Source organism: Falco naumanni, chromosome 1 (genome assembly GCF_017639655.2).
Source record: "Falco naumanni isolate bFalNau1 chromosome 1, bFalNau1.pat, whole genome shotgun sequence".
In the NCBI taxonomy this organism is placed as follows: domain Eukaryota; kingdom Metazoa; phylum Chordata; class Aves; order Falconiformes; family Falconidae; genus Falco; species Falco naumanni.
The window spans coordinates 82,202,324-82,219,636 of NC_054054.1; the positions used below are offsets into that span (position 1 = coordinate 82,202,324).

General features: G+C 36.3%; 1 protein-coding gene across 1 annotated transcript in view; it reads left to right on the forward strand.

Annotated features, from left to right (window-relative positions):
• Nucleotides 1-17,313, forward strand: part of TLL1 (tolloid like 1) — a 138,377-nt gene that overhangs the window by 113,003 nt on the left and 8,061 nt on the right. The window contains exons 16-19 of the mRNA XM_040601634.1: nt 2,097-2,277; nt 8,861-8,986; nt 10,357-10,484; nt 15,026-15,239. Coding sequence (XP_040457568.1) covers nt 2,097-2,277; nt 8,861-8,986; nt 10,357-10,484; nt 15,026-15,239 — 649 coding nt within the window. The remainder of the gene's footprint in view (nt 1-2,096; nt 2,278-8,860; nt 8,987-10,356; nt 10,485-15,025; nt 15,240-17,313) is intronic.

Below are 17,313 nucleotides of genomic sequence, written 5' to 3' on the forward strand. Positions count from 1 at the left end.
TTTCTGACTAAACAAATTTGTAGCAACAGATTTGATGTGAGGATGGGCCGTATGTTGGGCCTGAGATCTGAAGTGGCAAAAGCTGAAGTTTAATTTATAACGAACAAACAACCCAGCTGTGGTTTAACCAAAATATCTCAAAATTATTTGCAAAGGGAGCAATGTGAGATTTTTATTACTTTTTAAAAATAATTTGGGGTGGGTTCAAATTCCATGGAATTCAAACTTTTAATTATTTATATCTTACACTGGTGTCCTATTACCATTATTACAAGAACTGCAAAAGATGTAATAAAAAACTTACAGATGCCAAAGGGTTAAAATTTAATTACCATTTCAACAGTCGTAGAACATTTTTCCTGCACTTTCTTGGTACTTAAGCCATATTTTCAAAGAAGACACTTGGGGTCTAATGCAGTTAAATCAGTTTTCTAATGTCACACAAGACACATAAATAAGCAGATATGAAAAATATATAGATAATGTTTTTCATAATTTAGAACTTTGGTCCTCTCATGTGCTGCTAAATCTCAGCTTTATACTGTTAAATATTAGTAGTAAGAATGATACATGTGAAAATCAGAAGAAACACCGAATATCTGGAACATTCTAATATATTTTCTGAGTGCAGACATAAAATGCTGTAATTTTTTTTGTTATAGGAACTCCATTTAGGACCAAGTTTAATACGGCTTTTCCAATATTATAATTTTAATATTTTATGTTTACATTTCACAATTTTAGTTTATTTTTTTTAAAATTATAAGTTAAATGTAAGTGTATAGTATGAAGGAAGTTAGACCTATCTGAAATTACATTTCATTTCTAATCAAAAAATATACAACCATCAAAATTCACCACTGATGTTGCTGGGATTTGTTAACATTGTGAGCTATATTTGAAAATTGCATACATTAATATGAATATATCCTACAGTTACTCTAAATCAGCATGTGGCAGTAACTCAGGTTTTATGAATCTTATGTGCTTTATATTGTATAAAAGTAGTTTCACCCAAATTAGTCACTTTCCAGCTCTGCAACATATGAAAATTGTTGCAGTAACAATGAAAATTTAATCTAGGTCTAGAAGTATTCTATTATAAACAATATGAAATGTTGATAATAATTTAATAATTTGTAGGAAGAGAGAGCAGCAAAAGCCAACACACATCCTTTTCTGCAGTTCTCCTCCAGCTCCCCTGACATTTCTTGTTTGACTACAAATTGTGATTTATCAAATATAACTTGGATTTAATGGATGATCTAAGCTCTGTATGAATCCTCCTGGCCACTGTTTTCTCTTAAGCTATTAATTGCAGACAACTGGGACATTTTTGATTAAATGATTGATAGTTGAGCCTAAGAAGCTTAGAAGTTTTGAGGTGGAAGGCTTTAGGTTGGCCAAGGGATTATGCATTGAAAGTATTATCACGAGTAGTAGGTCTTGCATAAGGCTTTTTTATTACATTATTTCACTTGGTTTTTAACCTTTTAATGAAAATTACATGCATCAACCTTCCAAATTATAGCTATGCTGCTGTTAAAGATGTATGGTTTTAATAGTGCAGATTTATATATTTGTAAATAAATGAATGTCTTAAATACGTTATGATAAAAACTTACCTTTTAAGTTTCTAAGTGAAAATTAGTATTTTTTAAAAAAGTCTATAAGATGCAAGCATTAGGTTTGTAGGTTCTGGGTATGTGGTTTGTAGCACAAACATAGGTATAATTTTTAGGGTAAATATTCTTAGATTTTATGGTAATGTCACTGGAATTTTTACTTTTTAGATTAAATGGAAAGGCTACTAAGCATCTTGAAATTTAGGTACTAAACACGGATTAGTATCTATCAAAATATATTTTTGAATGTAATGCATAGTATAGCTCTGCCTTAATCACCTTGAAATGTTCTTACACAAAATCAGTGAATGTTTGTAAGCATTTACAAATGTTTTCAGAGTCAGGGAAAAGAAAAAAAAGTTATTATTAACCTATTTCTGAGCAGCATATACCAGTCAGAGTTCTTGCATTTGTAAACAACTTCATGCTTTTCTTTTGGTTAGCCAAAAATTTTTTTCTTTCTTTTCTCAGGTTTGCAAATATGATTATGTGGAGATTCGTAGTGGCCTTTCTTCTGATTCTAAACTACATGGTAAATTCTGCGGTACAGAAGTGCCTGAAGTTATCACCTCTCAGTACAACAACATGCGAATTGAGTTCAGATCTGACAACACTGTGTCAAAGAAAGGCTTCAAGGCACACTTCTTCTCAGGTATAGAAAATTACTTTGTATATCTGTGAGTGCCCCTGAGCATACACTGACCAGGTGCAGTGAATAGTATTTTGGTATGAAAATGAGTGGCCTTTTCCCTTATCATTTTCCTGGTAGCTTTGAATTTGTTTTATTTACACAAGCATAAACTGCTGTCCTGTATTAAAATACTGTTCTGAATGGTAATGTCTGTAGAAAATACATGGAACGCATGTATAAATATATATATTTAGATAACAGCGGAGGCAAATAAACTTTGTGAGAAAGGGAGGAAAAAAGCAAATTTACTAAGTCTTCCTATATTTTGACTAGATTAATTTTTTTATCCCAAGTTTTGTTGCTATTTTTTCAAATCCCACTTGTAATGTGGTATGAATTACATACAGTGTACACTCATATTTTTTTCACTCTGGTCTCTTAATAGATTGCATTAGTTATGAAATTATCACTTTGTGCTACAACATTTGTTTAACATTATGGGTACTTTCTCGCCAAACTGTGCTGCTTAATGTTTTGCAGAACAGTGTTTAAGACCTTGCTCTTGCAAAAATGTGTGTCCTTTTAGTTAGAAGTGCAATTTCACTGAGGCAGATCGGAGCGACGGAAGTTTACATCATCTGAGGACATGTATCACTGAATAAAGTTAGACACAAGTGAAGCTGAAAATGTGAGGAAATATTGGCACAACAGTGGTCTTTGCAATTACCCAGTGAGACTAGACCATAATAATCTGACTGTGGCAGGATACCACCTGGTGTTAGTAGTGGCATTTTGCTTAGTGTTTTTCTTGTGTGTTTGCAGATGCACATGTGTATAGGTATGTTACCTTGTGTAAAGCAACACAACAAAACAGATGCATCTGCCCGTGTCCCCAGGCTGGAAGTCAGCCAAAAGCATCTGGGATTTGACTGCCCCAGGCTACTTGATAGCAGTTAAAAATCTGAATCTGGAGAATTCTGATAATGCTAGCAAGAGGTATTACCAGGCCCTGTTATTAGTGTTTGTTTGCTATAATATTTTATCAAAACTGAAATGAAATGATATTTCATTGTTTATCTTTTATAACTGGTAACAACTATGAACAAGTAATAAGAAACAGTAGATTGTGTAAGTGATGTGGTTTGGAAAGTGAGTAAAATAACTGTTAAGACAGTTTAGACTTTCAATTTTTCTCATTATGACTACTTTGATGTTTTTCTTAAGCAATTGTGAAAGATGAAAAAAAGTCTAATCTCATAGAAACAAATTAACATGTTTACCTTCTCTAAAGCGTATTATTTTTTCTAGGCATCTTTACATATAGTAACACTTTCTACTTTTAAATTTATATTTTACATTAGCAAGAAGCTTTCAAGGTTTACTCATTATTTGTAGTAAATATGTATATGCACACAAGAGAGCTTCCTTCTAGAAACACACCAGTAGTCATTTCGTGTAGGCCTGGTAGTGCCAGCAGGAATTGTCACGTATTTTGACTTTTTACAAGAATAAGCATTGACATGTTCCAGTTCTCAAAATGCCTTGCAAATGAAGTTCGTTATGTATTTTCAGGATCTATGCGGCTGTGCCAGGTAGGATTGGCAATGATAGCTTTGTAGTTTGTGTAAGCTTTGTAGTTCAGAAGTTGTGTTTTGTGGACATGCTGAACGTCTGCACATTTATAGACAGTTAAATCTGGGTTTTCTTCAAAGTGATAGCTGATTTTCAAAGGTGTATTTATTTATTTATTTATTGGATTGTTTGAATGATCTATTAATATTATGAGTAGGATCCAGGAAGAAATCAGGCCAATGCAGTATGTTGGGGAAAGACCGGACTATAATTCATGGAGTTCAAAGCATTGGGTTGGAATCCTTCAGAACCATTGTTTTTCCTTGCCTTTTTCAGTTCTGAATTAAATGTTCTTCCCTTTTCTCCTGAGTTGAAAACATCTTTTTCCTGGTAATTTAAAAAATATGTTTTAAATGATGCCATTTATCACTAGCATAAATTCATTAGCCCAGGATAAGTCTGAACTATGTATGTTTTTTTAATGAATAGAAATGTGTGGTGTGTCCTGGATACACTATATATCTAACCCCCTTCAAAGAAAGGTAGTTCGATACAAATAGTCTTTGAATTGGTAAATATATACATTTGCTGAATGTTTCGTAATGCATTTCTGCCATAATCTCTTATTTCATGTAAATTCAGATACTTCATATTTTATTTTTATTCTTTCTCAATTCTCTTCTAGTTGTTAAAATTTCTAGCAGATTCTGTTCTATTCTGTCTGGCTTTCCCCTTTTGATTTTTAATTCCCCTATTTCCTGATTAAAACGGAAAATTTGTAATGCTTGAGACAAATCAAACTTCTGAATTTAAATGATCTAAAAAGCGGTGGTCATCTCTGAATAATTCATCAGACAGAACTCTCATGGCTGTCAGGAACACTCTTACCCCTGAATTCCTTAATATGGACATGATATGCTATTGGTCTGTCGATGAGACTTCAAGTATTTTGACTTTTGGGAGTTGATAGTTGATCAGTGTTCAGCTGACAAAGCGGGTTTTTTTGCCTATTTATACAGTTGTGTGCAGAATACAATACTTCTAGAATTATAGCTGTGGAGAAATACTTAATGCTAGTGTCTAAGATACTTGTTGGAAGGCATTGAACAGTTTTATTAATTAAATCACAATGGAAATATGTGTAAGCATTTGGTTGTAAAGACATCATGAAAAAGTCAGTAATGAGTAAAACACTGCATCTTGCAGTCTGTTCACCAGTAAAGGGTATAGGAAATGCTCAGTAACAGAGACAGGTGGATAAATCAGATTAGTCTGAAGATTAGGAACTGTGATGTGTGCCTAAAGCACAGCCAAAGAACTTTTTTATTTTTTTCCCCTCTTCAACTTTTTTGGTGGTGAATTCTGCAGCCATGGCTACAGTTGAGAAAGCATGGCCCAGCTCCAGCTCAGATGACAGCCGTTTTTGGGTGCTTGGAACCCACTGTGATAAACTGTGAAAGCAAACAGTGACATAGGGCAACAGATGACCTGCATTAGGAAGGTATTTATGTTGATATAAGACAAGATGTAATTACATTTTTGGCTGTAAAATGGTGTTAATAGCCAGACAGGTGCTACTGGAAAGTGAGAAAAACTTTTTTCAACATGCTGTAAAATTTACATTTGATAGGAGAGTTCTGAAGAAAGCTGAGTTAGGAAAGGCCGTTGCAGGGATCTAGCTAATCTCCAGAGACACTCTTGTATATTTATAATCAAGTTTCTTGGATAAAGAGAAGAAACTAGGGAGTCATGAGATACTATTTTTTAAAAACCTTCTAATATAACTGTCGGAATTGGGTATTAGGCTTCTAAACTGAAAGCTTCCAGTAACGGTTTTCATTCTTTCTCCCTCTCTCTTCTGTCCTCCTCTCTCTTTCCTGCTCTTGTTAAGACAGTGACCTATTGTAGTCTGCTGGGCCCATAAGACTAGAGAAGTGTAAAATAACTCCATGAATTAACTCTAGAAGAGAAAAAAAGATAACAATAATATTTTTTTTAATTCTGTGATGTTTCAGGGAAGATAGCCTAATGATTTCTTTAAAACAGTCTTTGTGTAGTAGTATGATTAATACCCAGTGATAATATGTTACTAAATGTCTATTTATCATAAGTTTTAGAGTTACTCCAGTGTTTTAAATAAACATGATTCTTTGCATGATCATTCAAAACATACATGGAATTTGATGTAATACAGAAATGGTGTTTGTTGGGACATTTTTTGGGGGTGATGATTCATTAAGCAGTTAAAAAGAGAAGGCTGGAGTGTTTCTAGCCTTGAGGAAATATGTTTTGGAGCACAAACTCATCTCTGGTGCCATCCTGGTACGTTTTTTTCCACAGACAAGAAAGCTGCCTGCAAAGAGAAAATTTTTGGTTTTCAATCTTGCAAGGATTTGATACAGGTCCCTTCAGGCCGAGTACATATTATTCACAGACTGGTGGCCTCTGAGGGTCTCAGAGGTACGACCATTTGTCCTCTGAATGATTCAATCTAACATTTTATTGAGAATGGATCTTTCCCTGTTCTGAGTACTGAAATGAGAAGAGAAAGTATCCATTCAGAACTGGGAGACTCATTTCCATCTGTCAGCATAACAAATGGCTTTGTTTTTACATGGCAAAACATTCATTCCTATAACTAATACAGACTAATTGTTTTTTTCATGAATTTTGAAACTGGGCAATCAATTTGACAGAAAGTCTGTTCCGAATTATGAAGTGTAAGGAAGGCTTGTTCAACAGTTGCATCCTTGATTAGCTATGTACAAGTAATTATTGTAGCTCCAATGTGTTCCAAAGCTTCTCCTTTCTACCTTCTGTCCGCTGTCGTATCTCTGAGGAGGTCCAACATGGGACCATGCATTGCTTATGCACTTCTGTCTTAAGAGATTATTTTACAGAAAATAAGCCTATTTAATGTTAAAATACTTTTCAGTATTTTCATACAGTTTGGTGAACAACGAAAATGGACAGGGCTTTTATTTAGAATTTATGTACCTACTCTTTACTTGAAAGCATAACTTGAATGCATTTTGAGCTTGCCTTCCATTTGTTATTTTGGTAGAAAACTGCAAACTAATGCTTAGGAGGGGAAATACCGAAGAGGTTTGTTCATGTTATATCTAATTTCTCATTTGTTACTGTTCTTCACTTGCAACATGGAATTGATTTATGATAGTGCTTGCTTTTGCAAAGATGAATGGTTATGCCTTTTTTTTTGAAATTAAATGGATTTACTACCTCAGTTTGGGACTTGTATTGCAAGGTGCATAAATAGTGTATTGTGGAGCTTTTATGCCTCTTACATCATCAAAATGACAACTAGTATAAGCCTTTGGATGTATGATTCTGGGAGCTACCTATATTTTTGACTGTTTCTTAACCTTCAAATCTGTTCACATTTGCTGAAAGGTTCCAAAATATTTCAGTGGAAACAGATTTGAGAACTACAAGACACAATGCAGTGGATGTTTGTGTTTGACTTGCAGAATTTGTCTATAAATGTACATTAGCATCATGTACTATGAGTAGAAGCTGATTTTTGTGGAAAGACTTGCAAGTCAATGCGTCAAGTGTTGCATACATTTTGGCAGATAAGGCTGATGTGTATGCCATTGTAATGCAAACTTCCTTTTTGTGTTACTGAATATGGGTATCAGTAAAGGCAATGAAAAAATGCATGAGCAAGTCAGCGAAAAGAGACTTAAATTATCCATAGTGGTTTGTAATCTATAGAAATTCTTACTGCGCCTACTGGAGTCTGAAACATCGCATGCTACCTTGTTTAGAGATAATGCTCACTGCTGCTTTCCAGGGTAGGTGAGGCTGAAGGGGGTGAATGCTCCGCATTCCAGCCCTGCAACAACTGGACCTCTGGGATGACAACGGATTTCTTTGCTCTTTTCTTCCTCTCTTTTGCATGTGACATTTTGTAAGATAAAGGGGTTTTTAATATGTATGTGTTTTTATATATATATAAAAATACATATTTATATAGGCATATATTTTTATATCTCAGGATTTATATATATGTGTCTATACCTATATATAGTTGTGTATATATGTGCGTACATACTCACATGTATGTGTACGTGTATGTGTCAGGAGCAGTCTGCCTCTTTTTAAATGGACCAACCTCACCTAAAATGACAGCAGCTGAATGACATAGAAGGGTGGCAGCTGAGGCCTTTTGCTAGAGTGACAGCCTGTTAATCTGGTTTGGCTTTTTTCCATGCAATGAATTTGTAGCTGTTTAATGCAGGTCAGATTTCCTCCCCTACTCTCTGCTTTACTTCTAACACACTAAAAGCTCTTTTGAAGGATTATACGTTAATAAACAGAACTGCATGCTGTATTGTAGATCTCCTTGAAATAACTAATGCCAATTTCTTTTGTATGTTTTTCAATGAAATATTTTTCTTTTTTGTGATGTTCTATAATGTCCAGATTCCAGTAAAGCACACTGTCACTCTGCTGGGGAAAACCAAATGCATTTATTTTAAACGTTTGTGTTATATCTTTCTTATCTTACATATTTGATGTGCAGAGCTTGAAACCTTGTTTGGCCTACATGTTCCTTTCAACGTACCACTGTTAAATTATGGAATTTGCATAAAGTTAGAACACTTCATGTGTGTTGCTCATAAATTACACTCCTGTTGTTTACTGAAATAAAGCTTTGGATGAGATATTTATGAAATTTTTCACCAGCTAGACCACTTGAAAAAGTAAATGCTAGTTAACCATCATCATCTTTGATTTAGCTCGATTGTTTTACTAGTGTCCCTCTCCTCTGGGAACTACCTCTCATTTTCTAGAAAGAGGAGACAGACTGTTTGTGCCATGGTGCAAGGTTGCAGGCTGAGCAATGTGCGGCTAGGACTAAGTTACCATAAAACTGCCATGCTAAGAAGAGTGACTGTGCCTTAGCTTACCCTTTTCTGGACTCAAACACTGTGCTAAACCTTCTTTTTTGGTAACAAGGACTACTGCTAATATTGATGCTCACTTGACCTTGTTGTGTGTTTCTTAGACAAGGACGAGTGTTCGAAGGACAATGGTGGCTGCCAACACGAGTGCATCAACACGGTAGGAAGCTATGTTTGCCAGTGCAGAAATGGATTTGTGCTGCACGAAAACAAACATGACTGCAAGGAGGGTAAGTAGTAAGCTATTTGAATGGTCAGTTATAAAACTGTCTTACAGAAAGCTCTCTGCAGCTCTCCGGCCAAAGAAAAGAAAGGGAAGGAAAAGATCTTGCGAATGGGGGCTTAGGCTTTTGGTCTTAAACGCTTCCCCAGCCCCCCTTTCCTATCCCCTCCATCCCCAGCATCCACAGGCATGCAGTTTGGAAACTTGGGATCATTGGCAGGGAGTGCTGCTTCTAATAGTTCTGTGAGGTGTAGAACATTTAAAGCTGTGATAGCATATTTACCTAATCATGTATTAAACACAGGGATAGAGTTTTTGGAGAGAAACCTGGTAAAGTTGTCATTTGCTCCTGTCTGTAACAGTTAGTTTCCTTGCAGTCAGGTTAAAACTGTATCTGCCCTTTCTGGGTTTATTTTAGGGGACATATTCAGACAATCTAAATTCCAGTCAAGTCCCTATGCATCATCATTCCTCCTATTTGCTGTCTCAAGGTGTGGCTGCCTCCAAGAAAACAGTAGACTTTGGAGCTTAAGTAGAATTTAGATTATCTGCAAATGAACCTCAGGCCTGCAATATTATGTGAGCTACAAGGCTGTATTCTAGCATGGATTTAATTTGTGAATAAAGATGTGCCCTTTGTGAAGCATTTGCGTTTTCACTGTTGTTGGAATGATTCTTGTGTACTCTAAAAGATTCTTGTTGAATAATTCTGTGGTATTTGTAAAGCAATTTGAGATGGTCAAAAAAACTAAATACAAAAATGAAACTAGTTTCTTTCTTGACTTGTTTAAGTTTTAGTTCTTTGTATTTATTTACGGAGGTGCACTACTAGTAATTCAGTTACAATGTGAATGACTAAGCTGTCCTTGGTACATACTCACAGTTTAGTTTTAGCTGTTCTCTAGTTGTATATATGTCCTTAGAAATTGTGGCTTAGAAATCAAAATGATTGCTCTGTAGCTGCATTATGAAAATTAGGAGAAGAAAGAAAAAGAAATAGTTCAAGAAATACCATTTGGAGTAGCAAGATTTCTAATATGGATTTTCATACTTACTTGTATGTAGAAGGGGGGGAATAGCAAAATATTTGATTAAATTTTAATATTTATTTATATTCCTTTATAATATTAGAAAAAGCCACCCATTGTAATCGGCAGTGTATGTTTCACAACAATCAGTAAACAAGCGTACCAGGTTAATTGCCATAAAGAGTGTGCCAAAAGGGAAGAACATGATGGTGCACACACTGAAGAGCGTGTTTGGCTGTCTTCCTAAAGGGTCCTTTCCCTTCAGCGGGTCCCCTGACAAAAAAAGAGCTTTTCTGTTACCTCTGAATGCAGACCCCCAGACTAACTGATGCTATCACTGTTGGCACAGCTGAGTGTGAACAGAAGATCCACAGTCCCAACGGCATCATCACAAGTCCCAACTGGCCCGACAAGTATCCCAGCAGAAAGGAGTGCACGTGGGAAATCAGTGCCACCCCAGGGCAGAGGGTCAAACTGGTGAGTTTCTGCCTGCTCATCCTTTTTCTCTTCTGTTCAACCCAGTCTGCTTCTCAAATGGCTACTCAATGATACAGAACTGTTACTAAACTTTCTCTCCATTTGCTGCCCAGAAGTGAACTGTTTTAAAAACCTGCTGACTCCTGACCATTCCTGGCCTGCTAGGGCTACTCAGTATCACACAGCTGTGAATTTAAGTTTATGGTGATTGTAAATACTCTGGACAACAAAAGGCAGTAGGAATGCTTTTCTCCTGTCAGATTTTACTGTATCATTGTTGCAATTCATAAAATGTGCACAAAGTTTTGACAAATATGGCAAAGGCCATTTATGCAAACTCCAATATATAGAATAAGCAAAATCAGAAGTTATGAACAGTACAGTCCTCTGAACACACCTTTTGTGCTTCTGTTCTGTACTTTTTGGGGAGGAAGAGAATATACAAAACCCAAAAATCTGGACTTATTTAAAAGTGGCTCCAAATTTTAACATATGTAGAAGAGCAGCCTAAGTAGACCTAAGTGACTTTTGTGTCCAGTTGGCTGAGGACAGTGCTGGTGGCTGAAGACAGGCTAGCACAGCTTAGAGAGCTTTGGAGATCTGTTGAGGTTATGTAGCCTCTGCACCATGCGGGAGGCACAGACCTGATCAGGGTGCTTTTCTGCTTTGAGCTCCTCCCCAGCGTTCCTTCAGCCAGAGTACTCCGCACAGCCACAACAAAAGCTGGCCTTAACATATTTTAAAATCTGATAAACTTATTCAACAAACGTTTTGGAGAAAATAAACTTCTAAAGAGAGATATCTCTGCTTCAGAGAGGTGGAAGCAATAGCCAATACTGATGCAGGGATGGAAGTGATATTGTCATCTCATAACTGCTGACCTTAGCCAAAACCAAACCCCGGTTACTGGTGCTGGTGCAGGATCGTGTATTGGTCCCTGTTCACCAGAAGTAAAATGGTTAAACTGCTCTGGGTGGTGTGTGGGAAAACGAGTGGTGTGCACGCTCTGTCCATTCAAAGGGTGAAAAACAGGTTTTTGGTCCATGCATCCTTCCTACTGCCACTTCTGAGCAAGTGTTCAGCCTGGCTGAGTAAACCAAAGCCAGCTAGGCATGGGCATGTCACTGTGAAAGCTTTTTTCAGTACTTTGGCAAAATTTCAGCATTCAGATTTCTTCAGTGAAATATCACATTGTCTGTTTTAAAAGAAAAGGTTTTTTAATTGGCTTTTGCCAGTGAAATTGGAAAAATCAGACAGAATTTTACTAGATAGAATTTTCAAAAATACCTCCATGATTTAGAGTCTGAAATGCACTTCTCTGTGCAAGCCAGTAGGGTCAATCTACTAAATTCTGTGTGTATATCTTTAAGGTCTGTCTAGTACAGCAAGATGACATATCAATACCATACTTCCACTGTACATAAATATTTTTCCGTGGACTTCTACACTGTATTTTAAGTTCACTCCTCACAATTTACTTAGTCAAATTGGACAAAGAAAGAATTGGTTTCTTCATGGTAACAAACCACGTGAATTATGAGACTGTGCTTTGTTTTTTGAGGGGTGTGTATAGAGAAACTAATCTTTTGTTGTGATTGCTCTCACTCTGATAATTGTTGAAAAGCCTTTTCCTGAGGAGGCTAAAGTTAAGCATTTGGTGTAACTAAGAAGCCTATGAAAAAAATGGGTATGCACTTCAGAATTTTTAAATGAAATGTGTGGATAAAGATGACTTTGGAAATGCATGTAGCAGAAAGAGCGATTTTCATGAGCTAATCAGCCAGATGTTTGCGAGACAAGACTGAAGTGTCCCATTGAGGCAGCTATCCATAAGTGCCAGCAACGTATCTGCTCCGTTGGACGTTATAGATAGAAAGGGCTGGACGTTCAGAAGCTATATGTAACACTTCTAAATACTGTCCCCACTAATGAGTCAGTCAAAATTGGGATTGTAGTCATGGTGGGAGAGGTATTCAAAAGTATTTGTCCCAAGAAGATGGAGTGTGATTTAATTATACTACCACTTTTATTAAATTATCTGTGAACTCTGTTGGCAGCAACTATTAGTTACGTTCAACTTCACACAAAGTTTGTGTCAGCTCTCCTCTTTCAAGCCTGCTCTTAGTCCAGGGCTGGGAACTGACCTTTTTTTTTTTTTTTTTAAATTGAGATCTTCTGTGGGTGTTTTGAAATATCAGGCATTTTGAGCTTTTGAAAGAATTCATATTAAGATCTACTTTTCATTTCAAAAACAAATTCATTTGATTCTCTTTATAATTGCGAGAATCACAACAGTTTTAGAACTTTCTCTGTTTTTCCTTGTGGGACCCAGTATATCATGTACTGTCCCTCTGGAGGCTTAGGAATCCCAGTGATAAGTCTAATGTTAAAAATAATAGGTGTATCTTACCGTTTATGATGAGAAGTGCTTCCTAGAGAGTGATTTTTTTGTTTGGTTGGTTGGGTTTTTTGTTGTACTTTTGAGAAGGGGACAAAACTGATACAATTTTCCTCTAAAAGATAACTAAGTTATGCAGGCTGCTCTTGGATCATATCTATTTCTCCTGTTGATTCCAAGTCGGCTTGAATCAATTCTATATTTAACTAACTCCATTACAGTTAGTCTCTCGTCTTTCTTTTTTTTGGGGTGTTTTTGGTTTTGTTTTTGAGGTTTTTTTGTTTGTTTGGGTTTTTTTTAATCCATCAGATTTTACTTGGGTATAAATGACAGCACATACCTGGCACCATAGAAGTAGAATGTCTGACTACAATTCAAGAGCAGCAGCAGGGACAGCTGTACAGCTGGTTTTAGTGCCTCTGCAGATTCAGTCCCTTAATATAAACCCCCAAAATTTCCTGTGAGATGAACCTATGTCCACTGCATCATGCAACTCTTCACTTTTCACAGAACAAAACTGTTATTCTGAATATTCTGGTTCTTTGGGCAGACGACTTTGTGTTAGCTCTTTATAGTTCCTTTAGGTCAGCTGTTAATATAAATTACCATCACATTTCCCAATGGCTGGATTACAAGGGATTCAGTAGGTCAGATTTCCTTTGGTGTACCAGACAGAATGCATAATGATGATATTTGCTCAGTATTTCAGAGTTCAGTTTTATTCTTTCTAATTATTGCTTCTTAATTCTTTAGTGGGGTGGGGTTTTTCGTAAACAGTCAGCTATATGACTGCTCATGGGAGCATTTATAATTACTGTTTTTGTGCTGTTCTGTTGAACAAAACAGATTTTGAATTTCACCTTAACTTGTAGGTTATTTCTGAAAATTCATGAAGATGTGTATGTTTGTTGCCTTCTCAGTGTTTCCGTGAGAGGAAATTACCATATATCAGGCTTCATGTTCCTTGTTGAAAGCTTGCCCTGGTAAAAAATTCTTATCTGAAATCTCTTAGATGTCCCCCTGAAATAAATGTGTTGATACCAGTCCAGTCTTGGTGGACACTCATCCACATTTGAAAAGCAAGTATTAGTTGTATGTGTTTTCTGTTTCTCTAGGGTATGGCATACAACTTTTGGGAATGTCTTTGGTTGGATACTGAGTTTGAGAAATCTAAATTGCAAAAGTTTTAAAAAGTAAGTTGACCAGGCTCTGCAGTTGCAATTTAGAATTTTTAGTAGGCCCAAACTTGTCCTTAAAAGCTGCCATGAGCATTAAGAGTGACTGAGAATCCCTAGGAGCTCAGAAACTAAGATAAATGCTTTGAAGCGTAGAATAAACATCACAGTTTTGAAATCATAGAATCATTTAGGTTGGAAAAGACCTTTGAGATCATCAACAAGTCCAACTGTTAACGCACTACTGCCAAGTCCAACACTAAACCATGTCCCTAAGCACCGCATCTACAAGTTTTTTTAACAGCTCCAGGGATGGTGATTCCACCACCTCCCTGGGTAGCCTGAAGTAGAGTTTGTGAGCCCTAGTGTGTGTTCAGACTATGGCAGCAATTTGAATTTTCTTGGGAAAGCATATTGTTAGTGTTGTAATAATAAAAAATAGATAATAGATTAGATAGATTAGAAAATACAAGTTTCATGCACAACCGTTTATGTGGAATGGTCATTCTAAAGGCTTTAGTTGCAGTGTGAGGTAAGTTTAAAAAAAAGGGGGGAGTGCATTATGTTTTACAGATATTTTAGTCAATCCTCAACTATCTGAGGAACCAGTAATTTCCTGCTTTTTGCTGTTTCGAATCTTCTGTGAAATTTGGAATAATCCTGCAAACAGAAAGGCCATCATATTCTAGATTTAATATTCTTTTATGGATATTCATTAGCTATGAAGATTCTAATGCCTTTCTATGTGAAGGATGATGCTCTCTTGAAGTTCACTGTCTTAATTGTTTCTCCGCTTTCTCAAAATCTGTATGTTATTCAAAGCTACGGGCTTGTAGGGGCAGTGATGTTCAATCTGTCAACTGCATCTACTTTGTTTTGTGAAAAATGCTAACAGTACATATGTATCACGTAAGTACAGTAAACACAGTACTACATTGAGTCATTTTGCCTTTTTTCCCCCCCCCCAGACCTTCAATGAATTTGAGATAGAACAACATCAAGAATGTGCTTATGACCACTTGGAAGTGTTTGATGGTGAAAGTGAAAAATCACCAATTCTGGGACGCTTATGTGGCAATAAGATACCAGATCCTCTTATTGCTACTGGAAACAAAATGTTTCTCCGCTTTATTTCTGATGCGTCAGTTCAAAGAAAAGGCTTCCAAGCAACGCATTCTACAGGTCAGAAAATCGGGACGTGCTTTACTAGTAACTTCTCCTTTGTCTTTAGTGGAAGATACTCAGGCATTTCTTTTCTAGGAATGGGATGAGTTAACAGATAAGATAATGTTACAACTAAATCTAATGAGACCTTAAGACAGTAAGTCTGAGGGTGCAGAAAGTATTCTCTAATATTTTCTTTCTCCTTCTGTCTCTCTCTCTCTTTCTTGGGTAAGCAATTAAAAGATTTTGAAACAAGCTGAGAAAAAGAAGATATTGGCATAGACAATCAGAGATATTTCTTAGGATTCATGCCACTACTCTGTAAAAGATTCAGTAGCTTTTCTTTGTATTTGTAATGGCAATACTTCCCTGGGGCATGTGATGCCCCTCCATTACTTTCCTGTTCTAACTTAAACAAAAGTCTGGGGTTTGTGTAAACAGCTGTTAAATTCCTGTAGAGCTAAAAAGGAAAGGCAAGTCAAAGAAGAATAAGAAAAAACAATACTGAAGGCTCTCTTTTAAGACCTTAAGAATATAATATTCATGTTTACCATTTAGTTTTGTTCTTTGGCAAAATCACTGAAATTGAAAGCAGTGTTTTGCCATTGAATTAATAGATTTCCTGGGATATTTTCAGTGTGTAAGTTATTTCCCGACATTGCTTGGCTCAGAGTGGCCCCTAGTGCTGAGTTTCTGAAGTTCTAGTGCCTGCTGTAAGACGAGGGGGCTTGGGTTTTTTTGTTTGCTTTCTTCTTCAGCTTGAAAGTCTATCTTTACTCTCCAAAGTTAATTCTTACACATTAAGTATTTGGCAATAAATATTAATGCATAAAATATTTTATAAATATCTGTGCCAGTAGATAAGGTTTACTGACAGGCAGCAATTGTTAATAGAAGATTGTAATCAATGTGATTAGTCAATGTTAATACAATTTGATATTACCCAGAGTATTCATTAAGTTGATGTGTAACTCAGCTAACAAATTCTCATATATCAGTGTTAGAATTTTCTCTGTTTTCCTTCTGCTTTGTTAAGAATAATTCTAAAACTTTATTAACTTAATTTCCCTTTCAATTCAAACAGTAGGCAAGGGTATACGAACTGTACACAGCATCATCTGGGCCTCCAAAGCAACAAGTTTAGCTACCATTAGTTCAGTTACTTTTTCATATGGAAAATCTTCTTGTACAAGCATGCCATTGTTTGCCTTCCCTATCACAATAACTCCTCCCTTAGATGGAAAAGTAGATAGAACTGGTAATAATTACTAATTTTTAAAGTACCTCAGGTTAAATAGTTAAAGGGCAGAACTCATTAGAAACAGGTGGTATAAAAAGATAAATGTCTCATTTTCAATTTGCAGAATTGGAAGAATCACTGTGTGAAAGAAGTTCAAAAATATACCCCATAACCTCTAAATTTGCTACACAATTGTAGCAAATTTAATTGTAAAATTGCTACACAATTAAAAAAAATAACCGCAGTTGCTAGTTGTGTTATGATTTGCTGGAATTTCCCTCATATCTGCTGTGTTTTCTGTACCTTAATTGCAAAAACTTTCTTAGTGTGCGTAATAGTGCTTTCCTGAGAAAGTCTGAAGAATAAAATCTGCCCAGTTTTTAAGGAAGTTGTAAAAATTATAAAGTTTGCCTCCTTAAGAGAGAACATGTATTTCTGTCAACTGCTGCTCACAAAATGCTCGCCAAGTGAAACGGTGCATCCCCGGCATGTGCTTTGGGGTGGGGACTGAGTGAGGCACGACTGGGATCTGTAGCTTTTCCCTGCAATCCTGAGCCAAACACAGATGCTCTGTGGGAATTTCACCTCTGTGCTTTGGACACACATGCAAATGACTAGATCTCTAACAAGTGTGTTGACAGTGGATTGTATTTCCTTGTTTTAGTTTTTCTAGCAAATAATAATTGACGGTATGCAATGGAAGTAGGCAAGGTTGTGCTCAGTCCTTCACAGCTGTGCAGACAGACAGGGAGGGCCAAGGAAGCTACTCCCTTCACTTCTGACCCATCGGCAGAACTCACTCAGTACAAGTGTCATCTCAAAAATGAGTTTGTTACCCAGTGTGCAAAATCA